The sequence below is a fragment of the Sciurus vulgaris genome (assembly GCF_902686455.1).
Source record: "Sciurus vulgaris genome assembly, chromosome: 10".
NCBI lineage: Eukaryota > Metazoa > Chordata > Mammalia > Rodentia > Sciuridae > Sciurus > Sciurus vulgaris.
Window position 1 is genome coordinate 405862 of NC_136470.1, and position 21566 is coordinate 427427.

At 57.5% G+C, this 21566-nt stretch overlaps 1 protein-coding gene across 1 annotated transcript; it reads left to right on the plus strand.

Annotated features, from left to right (window-relative positions):
* FTCD (formimidoyltransferase cyclodeaminase) lies at positions 1 to 12802 on the plus strand. The gene is given in 17 exon segments (XM_079100793.1): positions 1 to 186; positions 950 to 1133; positions 2159 to 2287; positions 3016 to 3104; positions 3203 to 3382; positions 4370 to 4507; positions 4629 to 4760; positions 7771 to 7832; positions 8092 to 8218; positions 8478 to 8568; positions 8571 to 8638; positions 10616 to 10659; positions 10828 to 10966; positions 11550 to 11610; positions 11613 to 11632; positions 11638 to 11643; positions 12577 to 12802. Coding segments are annotated over 17 exon segments (1611 nt in total). The 5' UTR covers positions 1 to 132; the 3' UTR covers positions 12664 to 12802.
* The last annotated feature ends 8764 nt before the right edge of the window (positions 12803 to 21566 follow it).

A 21566-nucleotide genomic window follows, 5' to 3' on the forward strand; every position in this document is an offset into this window, starting at 1 on the left:
TCCTCTGACGTGCTGGTTAATAAGAAGCCCGCTGTGGGAGGGCACTGCTGCAGCCATTAGGCCCACTGCCTCCGAGTGCCTGCCCTGTCCTTCCCTGCCCCTTGTGAGCAGTGTCTGGACCTAGGCCCGGCCATGTCCCAGCTGGTGGAGTGTGTCCCCAACTTCTCAGAGGGCAACGACCAGGAGGTGAGGCCCCAGGGGCTGGCGGAGGGTCGATACTGAGGGTCAAGAAGGGAGTCATTCCTTGTGGGCAGAGCTGCCTTCTCAGGACAGGTCCTCGGAGACCCTCATGGGCCCCACGAGTGCCCCAGATGTGGGGGACTCAGTGACTGGCTGGGGTGGGGCACAAGGCTGCAGGGAGTTTGGGCAGATCACTTGCCTCTGGGGGTCTCAGTGGTCCCGTCGGGAGGGGGGCCCTTGAAGACCAGTGTGGAGGGCTGCTGGAGGCCACAGGGGATGTCTGGGCATGGCCCTGCACCAGCCCCGCAGCTGTGAGGTGGACTTGCGCCCCTCGACCTACGGGACGCGAGGCTCAGAGAGGTCAGGCAGGCCACTGGGGGTGGCAGGAAGGGAAGGGGCAGAGCTGCAGCTGTCTCAGAAGGTCCAGGCCTGAGGGCTCCTCACTGCTGTCAGCACCGGCAGGGGTGCTTCGCCGCCCAGAGGCTGGGGGCGAGGGACCCTGCCCTCTGCAGTCTTGGACTGCTGGCCACCCTCGGGTGCCCTGGCCACTGCTCTGGGTGTTACAAGCAGGCCCCAGACTCATTTCCTGCTGAAGGGACACCTGATATCTGCTCCTTGCTGTGTCCGTCCACCAGGGCCCGTGGATGGGGTCTCCCCGCTGACCCCTTCGCGAGCCCCATGTGCTCAGAGCTACCTTCCCAGGCCCGGGCTGGGGCAGGTGCAGCTGCTGCCACAGCTGCACCTGGGTCTGAGGCTGGGGCCCTCCCAGGTGATCGAGGCCATCTCCCAAGCCATCTCGCAGACCCCAGGCTGCGTTCTGCTGGATGTTGACGCAGGCCCCTCCACCAACCGCACCGTCTACACCTTCGTTGGGCAGCCTGAGTGCGTGGTCGAGGGTGCCCTCAACGCCGCCCGCAGGGCCTGGCAGCTCATTGACATGAGCAGGCACAGAGGTGAGGGCAGCTGCGGGGCCAGAGGTGGGGCCACTCCACAGCTCAGCGCGTCCGACTGAGCCCTGTGCTGGCCGGCCGCCTTGGGAGAGAGGTGGCCTGGGCAGTGGTTTGGGGTGTAGGTCCAAGAGGGCCACAGGGCGGACTTCTCCAGGGAAGACCTGCGAAGGATCGCTGACCTGGGCCACACCTACTGTGCTGGCCTGTGAGCGTTCGGGGCCAGGAGCAGGGGAGGGGCACAGAGGGGCCAGTGGACACAGCCATGGGAACCTGCTGGCCCAGAAGGAGTGGGCACCAGCTGCCCCGGCTTCAGGGTCATGAGGTGATCGCCAGCTCACTTATCTGGACCAGGCTCAGGGGGCCCTGGGGGGAGGCAGGGGCAGAAGATGTGACAGAAGCTGACCTGTCAACCTCCTGAAAGCCAAACAGTGATGGGCTGGCAGGGTCCAAAGTCAGTGGACATGGAGCCTGAGCTGGTCAAAAGGCCAGGGTGTCTGTCTGTAGAGCGGGATTCTGGGTGACCCTGACTGGTCACAGATAAGAGGGTTACCACAGGGTCAGGAGGAGCCCATCCTACAGCAGAGGGGTGGGGCTGGGAGGGCTGACCCCAGTCAGGCCACCACAGTGGACGCTGTTTGTTGAGTGGGGCTGGGCTGGCGGTAGCCTGGCCAAGCTGCTGGGTTCGGCCTGGCCAGGAGCCCTGGGAGCTGGGGGTGGCTCTGTGCAGCATTCATGGCTGTCGGCTGGAGACGCTGATCCCAGAGGGGCCTCCTGCCCACCTGCAGCTTCGCCAGGTCTTGGCCCACGCCCCCTGCCATGAACACCGTCTGCGGAGGCCACTGTGGCCACTGCCGTGTCCCTGCTAGGCCCCCCGGGCAGAATCTGCTGCCACCAGGGCGAGTCCAGGCACAGGGGGCTGGCCACTTCCCTGTGGTTGGCATGGACAGCTGGACAGATTATCGGTCTGATCAGCTTGGTCAGGGGGGTGGAGGGTCCTGGGAGTCCCACTCCTCATCAGCCCCTTGCAGGGGAGCACCCTCGCATGGGCGCCCTGGATGTCTGCCCCTTCATCCCAGTGAGGGGTGTCAGCATGGACCAGTGTGTGCTGTGTGCCCAGGCCTTTGGCCGGCGGCTGGCGGAGGAGCTGAAGGTGCCAGGTGAGTGTGTGGCTGGGGGCAGGTGCAGTAGCCCTGCCATGCTGACCCCTGGAGCATTCCCAGTCCCACTAAAAATTGCCATGAGAGAACACTGTGCAGGCCAGGCCCTCTGTGGGGGTAACCAAGGTGCAGGAGAGGCCCCTCCCTGGGGGTAACCAAGGTGCAGGAGAGGCCCCTCCCTGGGGGTAAGCAAGGTGCGGGAGAGGCCCCTCCCTCGACAGTGAGGAGGGTGCAGATGGCAGCAGTGCACCTGGTGCTCTGTCCTGCTGCTGTTGTCCTGGGCGGGGCCCCTGGGCCCATGCGGCAGTGCAGGCCAAGAGGTGCATCCAGACCCTAGCAAGCCTTAGTGAACAGGCAGAGCAGTCAACCCTCCAGGGGAAGGGTGCATAGACACAAGCCCCACCCAGTTCCTGCCCGGCAGTGGCGACTGGCCCGCGGCGTGGGCCTTGGCGAGCTGGTCCTCTGTCGTCTCTGGGTTACTTGCAATGGACTTGCATTTGGAAAAGAAATGCCTTGTCCCGTAGCACTGGCCACTCACTCCACACTGGCTGTGTGACCTTTGTAGGGCATCAGAGCCCCTGGGCAGGGGCCATGCTCTGTCCCTCAGAGGCCATGATGTCCATCCCAGGAGGCACAGAGTGGGGTGCCCAAGCTGAGGGAGGCTGCAGGAGCCGCCTATGGGGCCCCAGGGAACAGGTTTAACCCTTGCTGGCTGAGCTCTCTTGCAGTGTACCTCTATGGTGAGGCAGCACGGACGGCCAGCCGCAGGACCCTGCCAGCCATCCGGGCCGGGGAGTACGAGGCCCTTCCTGAGAAGGTGCTGCCCACAGGTGGCTGGGTGGGGAGAGCATGGCTGTCCCTTCCCCTGCAGCGGGTGGCCCAGCCCTATTCTCATCCAGGGTGAATGTCTCACAGCTCAAGCAGACCGAGTGGGAACCTGACTTCGGCCCCAGCTGTTTTGTCCCCAGCTGGGGGGCCACTGTCACGGGTGCACGGAAGTTCCTCATCGCCTTCAACGTCAACCTGCTCAGTACCAAGGAGCAGGCCCATCGCATTGCACTCAACCTGCGGGAGCAGGGCCGAGGGAAGGACCAGGTAAGCCTTGTGTGCCACTGCCCCACGTCCCTGTGGGCTCAGCCTGTCCCCAGTCCCCCAGCGGTCGAGGCAGTGTCAGCACAGAGCCAGCTGCAGGCCAAGGCAGGGAGCATGGGTGCTGCTCAGGCGGGCTCGGTGGGGCTGCAGGCCCAGCTTCCAGTGCTAGGAGTCAGGAATTTGCTGTGGCACACACTTTCCACAGAAGCAGGCAGACCTTGCCCAGGGCTAGAGCACCGCAGCACTTCCCACTGCCGAGAGGACAGGGCCACCTCCACCCCGCCTCCTCCAACAGGTGCCCTGGTCCCCAAGGTGTCCTACCAACCCTCAGCTGCCTGGAAGCCCCAGGGCCCACGTGTCCCCACATCCCTCAGGCACCCAGGGCCTGCCCCCAGCAGGTCTGCACAGTGGCCTGAGCTCCACTCCTGCAGAGCCAGGGTCAGACAGATGCCAAGCACGCACCTGGTGAAGGAGGTCACCTCCGGCCCGTCTGTCTCCCAGGGGCTCAGGTCCTGCCAAGCCTAGCTGCCCTGCTGTGCACCCTGCTGACATAAAAGCAAGCAGCCCTCAAGTCCTCCTTTGTGTCCTGGCCAAAGGGAGAAAGTCATCAGAGTCCCCTTCTCACAGGAACTTGACTTGTCACTTCAGGACTGAGGGACAGAGCAGCTGCTGGGCGGGTGGGTGGGTTGGGAGGATTGGGGGAGTGTGGGGCCCCGGCTGGCCCTCAAGTCAGTGTCCCCAGGCCTCCAGGGATGGCATGGGCACAGCTTGGGGCCCTACGGGATGGTCATCCAGCACCCACCCCTGGGACCTCAGTTTCCCTGTGACGGGCAGGAATCTTCCTGCCCCTCTCCAATCAGCCCAGGTGAGAGAGAGGCTGGTCCTGATGCCAACCAGCCAGTCTTGGTGGCTCTCAGCACTGGCACCAGGGGGTCCGCGTGGAGGTGGGAGGGAGCTTGTCTCCCAGGCTGGGACACGGTTCCTTTGCAGCCGGGACGTCTGAGGAAGGTTCAGGGCATTGGCTGGTACCTGGAGGAGAAGAACCTGGCTCAGGTGTCGATGAACCTCCTGGACTTTGAGGTCACAGGCCTGCACACGGTCTTTGAGGAGACCTGCAGAGAAGCCCAGGTGGGCTGTCAGGGGGGATGTGTCCTGGGGAGCCGGGCAGTCATGCTCCTGAACACCCTCGGTCCAGCCCGAGGTGCTAATGCTGCCCAACAGGAGCTGAGGTGCTAATACTGGTCAACAGGAGCTGAGCCTCCCAGTGGTGGGCTCACAGCTGGTGGGCCTGGTGCCTCTGAAGGCTCTGTTGGACGCAGCCACCTTCTACTGTGACAAGGAGAACCTGTTTGTCCTGGAGGAGGAGCACCGGATCAGGCTGGTGAGTCCCCTCCATGGGCAGGGACAGACCCCAGGGACCATGTGGAGCCAGTGCTGGAGACTTCCTGGGGCTCTAGGCTCCCACCTGGCCGGGCCCTGGTGGAGCCCTCTCCTCCGGCCCCGTCCCTCCCTGGTGCTCAGAAGGCAGGGCTTTGTTCTCCCTGCTATTCTGCAGAGGCTGTGAGTTTCCTGACCCGTCCATGTCCTTGGCTGCTGCCCTGGTGCAGGACTGCACTGCCCCCTCCTGGGCCCTCCTCAGCTGGAGGGTTGTGGTCCCTGGGCCCCGGGCCTGGTTCCTGTGGAGCCGTGTGCGCAGTTTTCATCCTGCCACAGCTGCACAGCGGGGCTTTCAGAGTCCCTCTGCTTCAGGCTGCTCCTCTTGGTGAGCACACACTGGGCTTTCCGGAAAGCCTCGGTGTGCAGTTGTGCTGGTGGCTGTGTCTGCTGGCTCTGCAGGTGGGCCAGCTCCTCTCTGTGTCTGCGGTGGGCGTGGGAGCACCACCTGGGCTGGTGGGGGTCAGGTCTGTGCGGGTGTCCGGCTCCCGGTCGTTGCAGCAGGATGTCTCCTCAGTATCTGGGCCTCGCAGTGCCGGGCTGGAGGCCAGAGCCAGGGGCGCTGGGCAGGCCTCGGGTTCCACCCGTTCAGAGCTTCCTGCCAGCCTGCTGTGCAGACGGGTGTGACCCCCCCACCCCCGTTTGCTCCCATTTCCTCTCCCTCTGTCTCCAGATTTCCAGAGTGTTTTGGGGGAAGATTCTTTGGTGGTTAGACCTAAGTTTAAATGGTACACTTCGCCCTCTGGCACTTGCTGATCAAGGTCAGACGGCATCGTTGGACCCGTGAAGAAAGCAGTTCAGCTCACTGCACTGTGCAGACGTTTCTGCTCGGCTTAAATTGTTGGGTTGCTCTTTCCATGTGGCCTGCAGTGACCGGACCTCACACCCATGACGGCTACTGCGTGGCTCAGGGCCTCAGGGCTTTCTTCTATGGTCCTGACGTCTGTGGCAATGTCCCTGTCACTATTCTTGTCAGACCACAAGTTGCCTGTTTTTCTAGGAACACCCAAAACGTATGTCCACTCCTTTGGAAGCATCGGCTGGGGAAGCCTACGGCTGACCGGCCTCCTCCTTATCCTAGAGGCTCAGACACTGCCTCTTGTCCTGGTGATGGCGCCGCGCCCTGCCCCTGGGGATATTTAGGCTCCACGGCTGCTCAGGCCCTTGCCTGGTTCCGCCCGGTGCCCGCGATCCCGCGGGCAGACTCAAGGCGCCCCTCCCCTAGCATGCTGTCTGGCTGCGATTCTCCCAGATGGGGCCTCTGGGTCCTGGGCAGGGTTAGACCAAGTCTGCTGCCTGGTTGTTGAAGGTCACTCTGTTCTGTGGACTTGCTGACATGGAGCTCCGTGTGGTCCCTGCTGATAGGCCACTTGTGTCCTGCCCTCTGCTCCCTGTTCTCTCATGCTCAGCATGCTTCTTGTTCTGGACCCCTGGAGAGTGGACAGGACACTGTGTGCACTGTGTCCAATTTGTCCAGAGTGTGTCTTCAGAACAAACACGCTGTTCTCCGAGCCACACTGCTGCCATCAACTCATGGCCCTGGAATTTCATCTGCAGCCATGGTGATTGTGCTGTCCCACCCTGGCTGTTGTCCTTCCCGCCTGGGGTCACTTCAGGCAGCACATTGCCCCTCAAGCCTCTCCTGCCTTCTACCGGGCCAGTTCTTGGTCTCCTGGACATTCCCTGGCCTGGATACACTTCATGAGCAGGCTGGTTGTGTTGTGCAAGGTCCCTCCACAGCCTGGTCTAACACTGCTTGTCACAGGGTGGCCAAGTGTCCGGCGGGAGTGGCCAGTGGCCCCTGTTCTCCTGTAACAATGGGAGGCCAGTTGACCAGGTTCAGTGCCAGGTTCGACTGCAAGTCCAGGTGGGGTCCTCGCCCAGGCTGTCCCCGGGGAGGTACCTTCAGACCAGGAAACGCCATGTGCTTCAGTGAGCTTTCTCATTACTGTGACCACGAGACCTGACGGGAACAAAGAGGAGGGGAAGTTTTCCTGGCTGATGGTTTCGGAGGCCTCTGTCCAGGGATGGCGACCCCTGCTGTGGCTGAGGCGAGGCAGCTTGGGTGGCAGGGGGCGTGGTAGAGGGCAGCAGCTCGGGTGGTGGCTCCGGGAGCAGAGGGCCAGCGAGGTCCCCGCCGGGAGGCTCGGGTGCCGGCCCGCGTCTGGCCTGTGAGCAGTCCTTCTGCCTCTCACTGTCTCTTCTGCTGTGCTTCCTGCGTTTGCCCATGAGCCGAGGACCTTTGGAACCTCATTGGCGGCAGTTCCTGGGCCCTGGGTGCAAAGCCCTCTCGGGCTGGTGTTGCTGCAGTTTGGGTTCAGGGACAGGACTGCCCAGGGCTACGTCAGAGCGCTGGGCCATGCCGGCTGTGGCACCCGACAGGGCTCCTGGCTCCGAGCCCTGCAGCCTGTGCACTGGCCTTGAGAACCGCACTCCCGAGGCCTCCCCCGGGGGCCCACTCCCAGCCTCCGGCTTCACACGGGGATCAGGAGATCAGCCTCCGGCCTGACTGTGTCCCCCCAGCGACCCTCTCCCCAGGACTCGCCCACTTGGCAGAACAGCGAGATGGTCCCTGGCCAAGGGCTCCACCAAGAGTTTGAATGGCTTCTGGTGGGGGGGTTCCTGCCCACACAGGGTCCTCTGACTGCCTTGTGCACCTAGGTGGAACGCGTCTCCCTCCCTCCTGGGTTGGGTGACTCAGCTTCTCCAGCCTGGAGACCTCCTTAGGCCTGCAGGAAGGATTGAGCCTTGTCAGGAAGGGCGGCTGTAGCCGGCCCCTCGTGGCCTGTGGGCGGCGCTGTGGGACATGGTGACCAGGCCCGACCCTTCCTCTGGCCTGTTTCCCCGGGGTACAGAGTAGGGGCCGTCGCAGTGACCTGCCCCAGAGCTGGAGCTTACTCGGGCTCCTGGAGAAACCCATCCTGAGGTCTGGGGCTGAGGTCAGACACCCTCTGCAGGTGGTGAACCGGCTGGGCCTGGGCTCCCTGGCGCCCTTCAACCCTTCAGAGAGGGTCATCGAGTGAGTGCCGTCCCTGAGCCCACATGCCCCCCCCACCCTCGCCCTGTCCAGTCCACCCCTCCACCCAGTCCTCCCCGCCATGCCCTCCATTCCCCCACCTCCTGCCCTGTGCCTGCTGGGCTGGGGGCTGGTGGACACAGTGAGACCCTGACAAGGCCCCTGCTCGGTCCACCTGTGGTTGTTATGTCGGCTGAGGACGGCCTGGTGGGAGTGAGCTGTGACCTGAACTGGCCTGGCCACTGAGCTGTCCACCCTGCAGGTACCTGGTACCAGACAGGCTGGAGAAGAGCCTGCTGGACATGTCCCTGCGTGCCTTCCTCCGAGAGGTGGGCGCCCGCTCAGCCGCCCCTGGGGGTGGCTCGGTGGCAGCAGCCTCTGCGGCCATGGTGAGCACCAGCTGGGGAGGCAACCAGTAGACCCCTGAGTGAGGGACCCCAAGGTGCAGGACCCCAAGAGAGGGGCTGCACTGCCCAGGACCTCAGAGTGCGTGCCCACCATGCCAGTACCCTGCAGGCAGACAGGGTCCCCCTGCTCTGGCCGGGGGCTGGGCCCACCACCCCATGGGACTCTGCAGGAGGATGGGGTCCCCTGCTCTGGCTAGGGACTGTTTGGTTGGCAAGTCCCATCAACATGAGTCTTTGCCAGGGTGCAGCGCTGGCCTCCATGGTGGGCCAGATGACCTATGGTCGGCGCCAGTTTGAGCATCTGGATGCAGCGATGCGGCGCCTGATCCCGCCCTTCATGTGGCCTTGGCTCGGCTGACTTCACTGGTGGACACGGACGCCCAGGCCTTTGCCACCTACCTGGTGAGGGTGGGGACCTCCAGGGCCTGGTCCAATCCCTGGCCTTTGCCACCCCAGCCCCTGCTCAGGGACCTGCAGCCCGCCTGTGGTAGCTTGGGGCAGGGGCTGCTCCCAGCACAGGAGGCTGAAGACTAGGGCAGCAAGATGGCCGGTTGTCCTCCATGCTGTGGGACCAGCAGCTGGCTCCTCAGGAGTCTGAGGGCCAGTATGAGGGCTTAGGCAGGTAATCCATGGCAGGTCACTTCCAGAGCATGGTCCGCGATGCTGGGGCTGGAGGGACCCAGACCGTAGGCCCAGACCTGGAGGGAGAGGACCCTAAAAATAGCCACAACCTGGCTGGACTTTGTAGTCATGCCTGTAATCCCAGCTCAGGAGGTTGAGGCAGGAGGATCACAAGTTCAAAGCCAGCTTCAGCAACTTAGTAAGGCCCTAAGCAAATTAGTGAGACCCTGTCTCAAAATTTAAAAAAAAAGGTGGGGGCTGGGAATGTGGCTCAGTGGTGAAGCCCCCTGGGTTCAATTCCCAGCATAGGAGGTCAACAGGAAAAAGGAAGACTGATGATTAACAGCCTCAGAGAGACGCCAAACGCCCTTGTGCCTAAAATGAAAGATGGAGACTTTGCAAAATGAGAATAGCATCTTTGAAACAGGTTAGATAGAAGAGGGCAGGGAGGGCTGAAGAGAGGGTGGGAATGAGAGAAAGAAAGAGACAGACAGAGATAAAGACAGAGATAAACACAAAGACAGAGGCAGAAACAGAGATAAAAAGAGAGGGAGAGACAGAGAGACAGAGAAAGGAATAGGGAGAGAGAGAGATGAGGGGGGAGAGAGAGAAAGATAGGTGTATTTAAAAAGAAACATCAGTTTAAATGTATCAGAAAATTAGGTACTACCCCATGTTTAGAAATTAGAAGTAAAAATAAGATGAATATTAGAAAACAGTTAGAGGAGAAAGCCCATAAGTGGAAATGTAATCCAACTGCAGGTGAGGAAGAGGAAAATAAGCATGAAGGTGCATAAGAAAACAGGTGTGCCGGAGCCACAGGGCAGGGTCCCGCAGGCAGAGCCGAGCCACCCCGTTCCCTGGCGGCAGGGGATGGAGTGCAAAGCTGGAAGGGAGCTCCTCCTCAGACACAGAGATCCCCAGCTGCAGCAGGAGGCCGCCAGCCCTCACTGGCCCACACCGGCCCACCTCACTGGGAGTGGGAAGCAGCCACCTGGGGGCTGCAGCACCTGAGCTGGCCCAGGCCCCGCAGGCTCCAGCGTGGACGGCTGTAGCTGGGATCCCTGGCGTGGGCAGAAGGCTGTGGTCCGCAGGCAGGGGGCTCAGGCTAGGCCGGTGCCCCGAGGGCTCGCGGGTGGGAGGAGGCCGTTGGGACGGAGGTTTGACTGAAGCTGCCCATGTGGCACCGTCCCCCAGCTGTCCTCCCAGAACCGCCCTGCATGCTGCACGTGGGCTGGCATCTGCTTGCCAGCCGGGCTGGGATCCGAGTGGGGAGTGTGTGACGTCAGGCCCGTGGCTGGTGGCCGGGCGGGCTGCGGGTGGTGCCGTGGGAGGCAGTGCCTGGGTCTCGGCTCCCCGCTGCTCCGCCCACCGCCTGAGGTTCCTGTGTGCAGACGTGGTGCGAGCACCCGCTTGTCTTGAGCCCCATGCTGTGGGAGTCTGGACAGGAATCAAAGGCCCTCCTGGGCCCTTGGTTTCCTTCTCTAGAATCAAGGGCTCCAGAGAGTGTAAAGTCTCTCTGTCTAGGATGGTGAACCACAGACCCCAACATGCTGTTCTCCAGCATGCCACTGCCCAGGTCCTGTGGCCAAGAAACCAAGCAGCCCCCAGCGGGGAACTGCCTGGCAGGGGTGGGCGGGCATGCCGGCATGCTGCCCCAGGACGTGGGCCTGGCTTACTGTCACACAAGCATGGTCTGGGACACAGCTGCTCCCTCTGTGGTCACTGCCTTGTGGTTTTCGGTCTTCTTTCTGGCAGGAGGCAATGAAGCTGCCCAAGAACACTCCCGAGGAGAGGGACAGGTGGGCACAGCAGGGGCAGCCAGGCCATGGCTTCGGAGTTGGGGAGGCCACAGAAAGATGGCCTGGTTGTCCTGCGTGGGTTCTGTGTGCCCGGCCCTGGTGGGAGCCCTGGGGGTGGGGTCAGAGGGACCCCTGCCCCAGCTCAGACCGCGGTTCGCTCTCGCCCAGGCGTGCGGCTGCCCTGCAGCAGGGCCTGAGGGGTGCGGTCGCCGTGCCCCTGGCGCTGGCAGAGACCGTGTCGCCGCTGTGGCCGGCTCTGCGGGAGCTGGCCCTGTGTGGGAACCTGGCCTGCCAGTCTGACCTGCAGGTAGGAGGCTTGGACACCTCACAGGCCCCCTGGTGGTCTCGGTTTCTCTTCCAGCTGGAAGATGGGTTTGAGATCTCACTCGGGGTCCCGTTGAAGTCAGGCTGTGGTCATGCCCCACCCCACTGTCCCCACCTCCATCTGTAACTCCCAGGGCAGCTCGAGTCCATCAGGACCCTGTGGCCACGGGGAGGGTCAGGACGGATGGGTCCAGGGCTCTGTGTCTCCCCCAGCCCCTGGACCCCAGGGCCTGCAGGTCTCCAGGAGAAACCTGGAGGTCTCCAGGTGTCAGGGTTGGGTCCTCAGGCTCCTGATGAGGGGTCCTCTCCCTGGGTGGCCTCAGCTGCTGAGGGTGGGTCAGCGCGCCCTTCCTCTTGGTTTGCCAGAAAAGAGTGGGTGGCCTTCCCAGGCCTCAGGGGCTGCGTCCACTCTCTGTGGGTGGGGATATGAAGGTGTCCAGGCCCTGCCGTCCATGGAGCCCTGGGGTGTGGACCTTGGGCCCAGCCAGTCTGCTCCTCCCTGGATGAGGGTGAGGTTTCCAGGGGCCGTTGGCCTCTGAAGCCAGTGCGCTCCCTGGCGTCAGCAGGTGGCCGCCAAAGCCTTGGAGACAGGTGTGTTTGGTGCGTACTTCAACGTGCTCATCAACCTCAAGATGTGAAGGACCAGGTGTTTAGGACCAGGTGAGCAAGGGCTGGGCTTTCCTCCAGGCCTGGCCCCGGGCCGGCACTCCTGGGCAAGGTTGTTCCTACCAGTCGGCCACTGTGCTGGACAGGTGGGGAGACGGCATTGCCCTCTTGGGGGGCTGCGCAGACAGGGTGGCCAGTGCCAGCTGGCACCCCTTCAGTGTTCCCAAGAGGCCAGGTCTGGCTGGGGACAGGAAGCTGTGGGGGTAGAAGCCTGGGCGCTGGCCTGCCCTCCCCACCCCCACCCCCACCTGCCCCGTGTCCCACCAGTCCCCTGCAGATCTCTCAGGTTGGTGACCTACACCCCAGCCAGCTGGCTGAAAGGGCAGTGGCCCCAGAGCTGACCTCAAGGTCACAGGTGGCGGTGGCAGGACAGCCCACGATGGTTACTGAGGTGTGCCTCATGGAACACAGGCCGCCGTTTCAAGTGCACAGTCGGGCATTTGGCACCTTGGCCACGGCTCTCGGCTTTAGAACAGTCCACCAGCAGAGGCCGCTGCCCGCCCACCGGCATCGGCTCTCTGACTTCTGTCCCCCGGGCGTCTGTGAACCTGGGAAGGGCTACTTCAGCTCATCCTGCCATTGTGCAGGATGTTGGCGTGGCGACCCCTCCAGGGCCAGCTGCACGAGCACTGTCCCACAGGTGCCAGGGACGCAGCTGTATCCTAGGAAGCTGTGGAAGAAGCCAGGAGAAGGGGTGGAGTCTGCAGAGGGCTGGTGGCCCGGCTGCCCTAAGGCTCCCACCCGCATGGAGACCCTGGAGGAGCTGCCCAGATGGCCCCAGTCACCCTGGGTGGCAGGCCAGGGAGAGGGCAGGAAAGGTGGCAGTGGGGGCCTGGGCCCTGGGGACAGTCGGTGGCACTGGGTCACAGCATAGCAAAGGCCACCCGGCAGGCACAGGTGGTGAGTCGCCACGCCTCCGTCCGTCAGGTCCGCCAGCGCATCTCCAGCCTCCTGCAGGAAGCTAAGGCCCAGGCTGCGCTGGTGCTGGACAGCCTGGAGGCTCGGCAGGAGTGACAGCTGGTGGGAGTGACGTGGCAGGAGACCCCTGGACAGCATGGCCTCCAGCAGCCCTGGCCTTCCTGAGGATCCCAGCTGCTCAGGACAGGGCTCCACATGGCTCATCCATGGGGGGCAGGAAGCACGGGCGGGTGAGCAGTAGGTCAGGGTGTGAGGCAGGCCTGTCCCAGGTCTCCTGTGACTGAGCCTGTCACACTTGGTCACCTGTGGCCCCCAATAAAGTCTGAGCTCCAAACCTGTGTGGTGGTTTGGGTTTGGGGAAGGGGAAGGGACCCCAAGGTCAGTGAGCCCTGAGGTGACAGTCCAGCCCTAAGGTCCCCAGACTGGGGGGCCGTGCCCGGTCACAGGTGGCTGGGACAATGTGGCAAGACCTTGCATTGGACAGCAAGTGACTCTAAGGACCTATAGCCTCATGTGCTGGACGGTGGGGCCCCAGCGATCAACTCCCAGCTGCCCCCAGAGCCTGTGTTGCTAGGTTGAAGGTCACTGTTGATAGGACTGCAGATGCGATTCCATGAGAACACAGCTGGACGGTTCCCTGGAGAAGACAGGCCAGGTGCTGGCTTGGGTGGTCTTCCTAAGCTGGGCCGGACCCCACGTTCTCAGGAGGAGAAGCCAGCAGCTGTCCAGTGCCTCCCAGGCAAACAGGCGCCCAGGAAGCTCCTGCAGACCAGCCCACAGGGACAAGGTGCCGGGGAGGGCAGCCCGCCCCTGCTGGTGACAACGGCCTGTGTGCCTGCCTGACATTGCCCTTGGGGGATGGGCGAGGATGGCCGTGAGAGGCCGGGTGCGCAGGGATGGCCCTTGAGCATCTCCAGGGTGTCGGGGTCTTTAGCCCCCTTGCTCTTCTCGACCAGCGCAAGGGAGGGGAGCGCTCCCCACCAAGGCCAGACTGGGAAAGGTGGGGCCGACTGACGCCCGCTCCCAGCCCTCCGGGCAGAGGACAACCAGACGCATCAGGGACCAGCCACAGCAGGAACTCGTTTATTGAGGAAGTCACACAGCTTTTATGTAGGGTGGAGGCTAGGCGGGAACCAATCAGCTTAAAGGTCAGCAAGGGGGGGTCATGCAGGCGAGAGTCCCATAGGACTATATGGCACGTTCGCAGAACTGTTGTTAACCATCCCTGACGGTGGTCCAATTTATCATCATTAACTTTTGAAACCACCTTTGAGGCCTTGATCTTGCTCACCTCGCCAGGGAGTAAGGAGTCAGCCTGAGTTAGTTAACGTGTCATTAGTCCCAACACATCCCCTTTGTTGTTTTATATTAAGGTGTGTCTGTCTTAGGTTGCCCCCGGGAGGGTGTCACCCATCATGGAACATCACCCTAGCAGTTTGGGGGTCCGCCTTACTCGAAGTGTGGCCTGTCTTAGGTTTCCTCTTCTGAGGATCTTACCCGTCATTGACTATCCCCTTAGCACTTCACGTGGGACCCCTCAGGAGGAGCAGGGCTTAAGGGAGACACTTAGACCCCAGTGTCCTGATACGAGTGATCCAACGATCCTATAGGGCTCCCAATCACCATTATGAAGGGCGGTATAATGCTGTTGGACCACCACGAGCTGCACAGACTTAGCCTAGCTCTTCAGGAAATGGATAAGCTTATTGATTATGCAAGGCCCAAAGGTGAAGCACAAGGACAATGGTGATTAGTGGTCCCATAAGCTGGAGGAGGTAGGGGAGCCACCCGTGTAAACCCAGTCCAGAGGAAATTAGAGTGGAGCTCATTCCTACGATGTTCCAGATCTTCTTGTAGGTTTTTGATTTTATCTTGTACAATGCCAGAGGCCGCTGGTGTAGAAACAGCACTCTTCACCAAGGACAAGGCAAAGCCCTCCTTCCTTCGCTGTTAGCAGATCCAAACCACTACGATTTTGCAGGACGACAGTGGCCAAGGAATCAAGCTGAGCCTGCAGATCTAAGATGGTAGAGCTGCAAAGTGCAATCTTAGGAGCTCTGTGCAGCTCTCAGGAAGTCCACTGTCCAGAGTCCATGAGGTCAGAGACCCCAATCTCAATCACTGCTGTACCATTTTGCTACTGCGTATTACACTCTTTCTTAAGTGTCATTTTAAGAAGTTTACATATATTGACTCCTGAGTCTCTATGAACATTAGTTAACACATTTAACATTATATCTAAACATGAATTAAAGAAAGACTGAGAGAGCTTTTAAGTTTCCTTTTGTGTGGCAAAGTGGTAAAATGCTTCATGCTTAACCTTTAAACAAATCAGGCTCTCAATAACTTTTAGAAATACTTTAACAAATTTTACATATACCCTATTGATGACAGGTCCTATATAGAACATTAAATGGATAGGTTTACCATTACAGACAAGTTTAATTTGGAGAATAGCAGCTTGATAAATTTTCTGCTTTAAAAGGCTCGTATACCTGGAAAATATGAACACATTAATATACAAAGGAATAATGTTTAAGTATGTTACCCTATGGAATAACTTTGTAAATTAATCAGATGTCTCTAACCAAACACGTTTGAGTAATTCCATACATGTCGACTCTAATTCACTCATCTTATTGTAAAAAACCAATATATCAGCAGACAAGTGTAAAAAAAACCAAGGTATCAGACAAGTGTAAAAAAAACCAAGGTATCAGACACGTGTAAAAAAAACCAAGGTATCAGACACGTGTGAACGGTACTTGCCGTCTCTTTCCTGTTGAAGAAAAAGTCCTAGAAAATTGATGTTAGAACGTTTTATAAACATCAACATTTTATCAGTGTGACCACTTAGAGACTTGTGAGTTATTTTAAAGACATTTAACTCTTATTAGTTTACCCCAATTTAAATGGAACCTTTTTAAATCATGTGAATTAAAATATTTGGATCCATTTTAAAATTTTAATTTTATGCGCGCTTATATTTAACACAAAAGCAAAGGACTTGTAATGCTTATCTCCATTTCAGTGTAACGGATGTTCAAAAATAACTCTAGAGTTGGAATAAAAAAGAACTGATCAAAATCATTAACCTAGGTATCAAAATTGTGAGCTCAAAAATGTAGCATGAGAAAATGAGAAGGAGAGAAGAGGTGAAAGGGAGAGAAAAAGGATTCTGAGTTGCAGCCCAGGAGACATTTAAGGTGGACACTTCCTTCCTTGGGTTTGAGACTGGTCTCCCACTGAGCATTCTGGTTTCCTCCATTTACATTTCAATGTAAGCCTTGACTGAGATCTGGATCTGAAAGGGGCTAAAATGTTCTAGCAGAAAACTTGATGCCTTGGCATTTTAACCCTTTTTGTTGGTTAGTAATCAATTCAGGTTTGGACTCAGAAAATTGTGAAACAATTATCTCCTACTACTTGTGGGGAAAGGGGCTGCTGTATCTTACTCCTTCTACGACATGCCACTGATGGTTGGGCTGGTTACTCCCTCCACACTGGCATATGTGGGACCTCGTGGCAGGAGGACTAGGTGGGCTGGGCCAGGGAATGGAAGCAGAAACAGCTGAGCCAAAGTTGGAGGAGGAGGAGGGATTTCATAGTGAATTAGGGGCTCTCAGTGTGATTAGAATACTTGCAGTAAACATCCAAAAATGTGATGCCTAGGATGAACGTCAGAAGAGAGAGAGGATGAGAAGTCCAGTAACAATGAGGCAGAGAGTCCCAAAGAAGGAATATTGTACCTCAAGAGGGTGTGCTCTTGGGTAAATTATATTGTTCTGGTTGATGGCATTTGAGGTTCCTGGTGGGCACCCAGAGAGGTTCGGTTCTCCAATCGGAAACACACACCCAAAACCTCTGCCAACACTTCTTAGTGGACCAGGACCACGCCAGCATCCAGTTAATGGATCTTTCCATTCAACTTCAACTTTCAGGTAAGGCACCTGATTGGCCCAGTGTCGTTGGAAGGTAGTTAAAGGCTGATTTTTTGAGAAATTTAAAATATTTAATATAAGCATTGCTATTCTTAATTGATCATGGGGGTTATTTCCCCCTTTTGTTTTATTACTTGATCTTTTAAAGTTTTATTATGTCTTTCAATTATGACTTGTCCTTTTGGATTATATGGGATTCCTGTAGTGTGTTTAATATGCCAATTGTTGAAGAATTCTTGTAATGATTTACTTGTAAAACAGGGCCCATTATCCATTTTGATCTGTTGAGGCAAGCCTAAAATGGCAAAGCATTGTAAGAAATGGCTTTCAGCGTGCTTGGCCTTTCACCAGAGTGAGCAGTGGCCCAGCAGGCATGGGAGGAAGTATCAATAGACATGAATATGTATTTTAATTTCAAATGGTGCATAAAGAGTCACATCAGTCTGCCAGATAATGTCAGGTTTTAAACCTCTGGGGTTTACCCCGGGGATTGGAGAGGTGGAACCTGTAAGAAAGGTAGGCAAGATTTGCAGGTTCTTACAATCTTTTTTAAATCCTTTACGGGGACCAAAGGAAACTTATGATGTAACCCTCTCCGATTTAAGTGGGTCAGGTCATGAAGGCCTTGGGCTAGTTGTAAGTCCTGTTGAGGTTGGGCTATAGCTATTGAGGTCCCTGATGTGGCTAACTGGTCGGCCACAGCATTGCCTTGTGCAAGGGAGCCAGGTAGATTTTGATGTCCTCTTAGATGCTGTAAGAATATGGGTTCGGCCCGCTCCTTTAACAAGGACCGCACCTGGATCATCAAGAGGGTAATAGGATTTTATCTAACTTGATATATGAAGAGACCAATGTAGGTAGCAGGTTACCACATATAGGCTGTCTGAGAAAAGGGTCACGGGTTCTTGTACTTGAGTGAGGGCCATAGCAATTGCATAACTCCTTAAATTGTGCTGACCCAATAACTGGTTCAAAATTGGGTGATTACTTCCTGTTTCACTAATCTGGGAGGGGGGGTAATTACAACAGCAGATCCCTCTTTTCCTCCGTCTGTGATACATTACAGCTTCAGGAGGGGTTTAGTGGAAAAAGTATAGGGGGTGCCCATTTCAGTTTTGAAATGAGGACACCATTTGGGTTGACCATAATGGCAGTCAATCTTTCCTAAGAAGCCCTCGATGCACAGGATACTCTAATCGTTATTCCTTTGAACCCAGTCAAAATCCAACAGGCGATAGGGCACTGTCAAAACAATCAGGCTCTTTTCCACAGTGCCTAAGGGTAGCATCCCTGCCTTTAATTATAAGGTCAGGCCAATTGGTCAAGGTGAGCGTAGACCTAGGAGCCGCCCCATGACTGCGTGTATCCATTGAAGGGGCTCTCCCCACTGAGTTAGGCTGCTGTGGACAGCTGAGAACCGGGGAGAATCCAGAGGCTAAGGGGGTCTTCAGGCCGGTATCGAGCCAACCAGGTAGAGTTAAGGGCTACTTGTATTTTTTGGAGTATATGTTGATGATCTTGAGTTAGGGTAACAATGTTTGTAGGATCTTTGTCCCGTAGCAGGTCAAAGAGAGAGAGGATATCCTCCATAGAGATAGGAAGCCATGGTCTCACCAGTTAAGTTCCCCTAATAATTTTTGTAAATCAACCAAGGAATAGGAGGATTGGAGGAGTAATTGAGGTTTAAGGGGACAACAGAATCCAATTTAAGCTCAGTTCCCAGTACCTTGAAGGGAGGGACAGTTTGGACCTTATCATTAGATATATGTAGTCCTCCTCTCTCCCGAAGGCCTTGGAGTTCTTCGTATGCTGAGCTTAGGTGTAGGGCATTAATGGCTCCTATAATAATGTCATCCATGTAAATATACAAAGTAATTTGTGGCCTTTTTCGTAGGGGTTGAAGGAGCTTCAGAAACAAAATGTTGACAAAAGGCAGGCTATTTGCCATGCCTTGGGGTAGAACCACCCATTCTAACGTTCAATCTGGTCTTGGTAATTGGTAGAGGGCACTGAGAAAGCAAACTTCTCACAGTCGTCTGGGTGGAGTGGTATTGAGAAGAAACAATCTTTGATATCAATAACAAGAAGCAAGAGATCTCTTGGGATAGAAGGGATCCAGGGAAGACCCCTTAAGGGGTTCCCACTGGAACCATACAACTATTAATTTTCCTGAGATCCTGAAGCATCCTCCATTTTCCTGATGTTTTTTGGATGACACAAACTGGACTATTCCAGGGGCTTAGACATGGGTCCTGATATGACCTAAGGTTAGTTGTTCTTGTACAATATTTCTTAAATGTTGAAGCTTATTTTGGGGTAATGGCCACTGTTACCCATATTGGGGGACCTGGGAGCCATTGGATGGCTGGTTATTGGAACAGTGGCCCTTAGGATTGGGGGTGAGGCTTTACCCGGGGAGCTGGGACCTTCTGCCTAGATGCCTCAAAAAGAGGGTCTCCTCTGTAATTGCTAAAAGGGCCAGATAGATAAATTTGTTTCATATTCCTCTTGCTGAAGGAGGTCATCATGCTCTGCCTTGTGATCGTTTTAAGACCCCTGCTTCCCCTAAGATACCGTCCTAGTAAATTTGCAGTAAGACCTGAGGCCACGAGGGGGCGCACGTCTCCCTGGGCACGTCCACATCCCGCCATTTGAGCCAATCTTTGGTCTCTTCTGATTTAGGGTCACCTCCTACCCCAAGCCACTGAGGGCCAGGAACCAACCTCCATTGAGGTGGAACTTCCTCCTTTCTTCACACAGTCCTATCTGCTCCAGTGTCGATGAGACAGCGAAATTTCTTTCCTTCTATAAGAATGTCCATTTTTGGCCACATGGGAACAGTCCAATGTGCCTCAGGGGGGCTATTGGGGGAGAAACCTTTCTGTGACGGGGCTGGAGGGTGCCCCCTGATTAGTTTAAAGGTTTCCCCTCAATGTCGAATTTAGATTTGTAATCCTTCTGCCCATGGAATCCCTTTCTGCGTCTTTGGGCAAGGCGTCTGGGGGTGGCCGGCCTTTGAGCTGAACTCGTAGAGCGTCCGGGGGAGCCTCAGAAGGCACCTGCCCAGTGGGGCGATCCCTCTTGAGGTGGCTGCTTGCCCGCAGCCATGACATGCTCCTTGCCCTTAGCCGCGACTGGTGGCAAGGCTCCCGTGAGAGCCTCGGCAACTGAGGCAGTTTGGGCCTGTCGGGCTGCAGCCAAGGATTGAGACCGATGCGCTTGCGTGCCAATGTCTTTGGCAGCCACGATCCACCTTCCCATGGGGTGATCTTCACCCCGCACAGGCCAATTTGTGATCGGTAGTCATTCCTTCCCAAACTAACATTTTAACAAATCGATCTCTTAGGGGCCCCGGAGGGAATTTTCTCTGAAGGCTTCTTTCTACTCTTTCAATGAAGGTCGCTAGGTCCGCAGTTGCCTTCTGGGAAATCCCTGCGATGGGGTTCTGAGGGGCCTTCCTCTAGCTTTTTCCATGCTGCCAACCCTAGGGCTCTTACTTGTTCTTGATGTGGGGCTGGGATGGCAGCCTGTGAGAGGCCAGCAGAGAATTGGTCACTGGACCCCGAGAGCATCCGTAAGTAACCGGGACGGGAGGGCTAGCGGCCTGGTTCCGTTCAGCCTGAGCATGACGCTCTTCATTAAAAAGGACACCACTTGAGATAGAAAGGACCAGGAAGCACAGCTGTAGTTAGGCTCTTCCAGTCCTGAGTGGTGCACGCTGGCGGGCGAGGCCCTGGAGGATGGTTTCACCCAAGGGGAACTGGGCCCATCCTCTGGAAGAGCTTTCTTCAGTTCCTTTATTCTTGTGCCTCCCATGGGTGCCATACACAGGTCGGTTACCCCCTGGGTTAGCATTTACCGGGAAGGCCATACAGGGTGGCGGGGTAGAGTCAGAGAGTTCTCTCCCAGTATCATAAAATGGCCGCCGGGAAGATTTCCCGCCATCTGGACAAGACGGTGGCAATGAGCCTCCCGGGGCGCAAGTGGGCCCTCGCTATGTGTAGAGGCTGGCTGACCTCGTGGTTCCTCAACCTCCGGAGATGGGCTGGGCTCCTCATTAAAGGTCTCCAATGTTGTTTACTATGTGGCAAGTTTCCGGAAGGAGATGCAACGGGAGGAGCCGCTGGTTCTTTAGGCGGCGGCTCTTTGGGGGGAAACTTGGAGCCCCTTTGGGAGGTCCTGGAGAGAAGCAGGGTATTAAGGGCGGATAATGTAGGGCAGACTCCCAGTGGAGGACCCCCCCCTAAACTGATTTCCCTCTTCCTAACAAGTTGTTGTACACCATCCCATGTGGACCAGTCAGAAAGGTCAGCGGCAGGAAGCCAAGGGGCCACCGAGTAAGGTGTCCCAGGCTTTTTCCGCCTGTGCATCCGACACTCAAGGCCCCTGCTCTTCAGCATGAGTCTGAGCTGAGAGCGCAGGGTCGCCTGTGTGGTGTGCGTCTGCCCCATCTTTTCAGGGGTGCCTCACCTGGGAACTCGCTTGGCCCGATCTGCCAGTACTTTCGGTTTCGAAGCTGCCTCTTCGCTTTGGCTGCGGATCAGCCTTGAGGGCCCCACGCTGGGCGCCACCAGGGCACCAGTGGCTCTTTAAAGGTCAGGAGTCCCCAAGGACAGGGCAGCAGGTCACGCGTGTGCCACCCTTGCATTCCGGAGCTCTACCCGCAGCCAATACCCAGTTCACACCTGTGCGCTCTGTCCTACGAAGGCTGCAGGACCCTGGCCAGCTGGCGTGGCATCGCCAGCTCTCCCTCTGCAGGAGGCTTCAGTGCTGTGACCTCCACCTGGACCCTGAGCCAGGAGTGGGATCCAGACACTGGCCAGTCCTAGGCCAGGGCCAGCAGGGCTCTGAAGGGCTGACCCAGGCTCTCCTTGAACTCTGAGGCTCTGGGAGAGAGGACAGGGCAGAGAACGTGAGCAAACCCTGGCCAGAGGGGTGGGGGGCCTCAGCCCGCGGAGGGCACACCTCAGCTTCTGCCTGCTGCCCAGGGCTCCCTGACCCTGTCTTGCAGAAGGGGACTGGCCAGCTCACCAAACCTACAGAGTGCTGCCATGAACA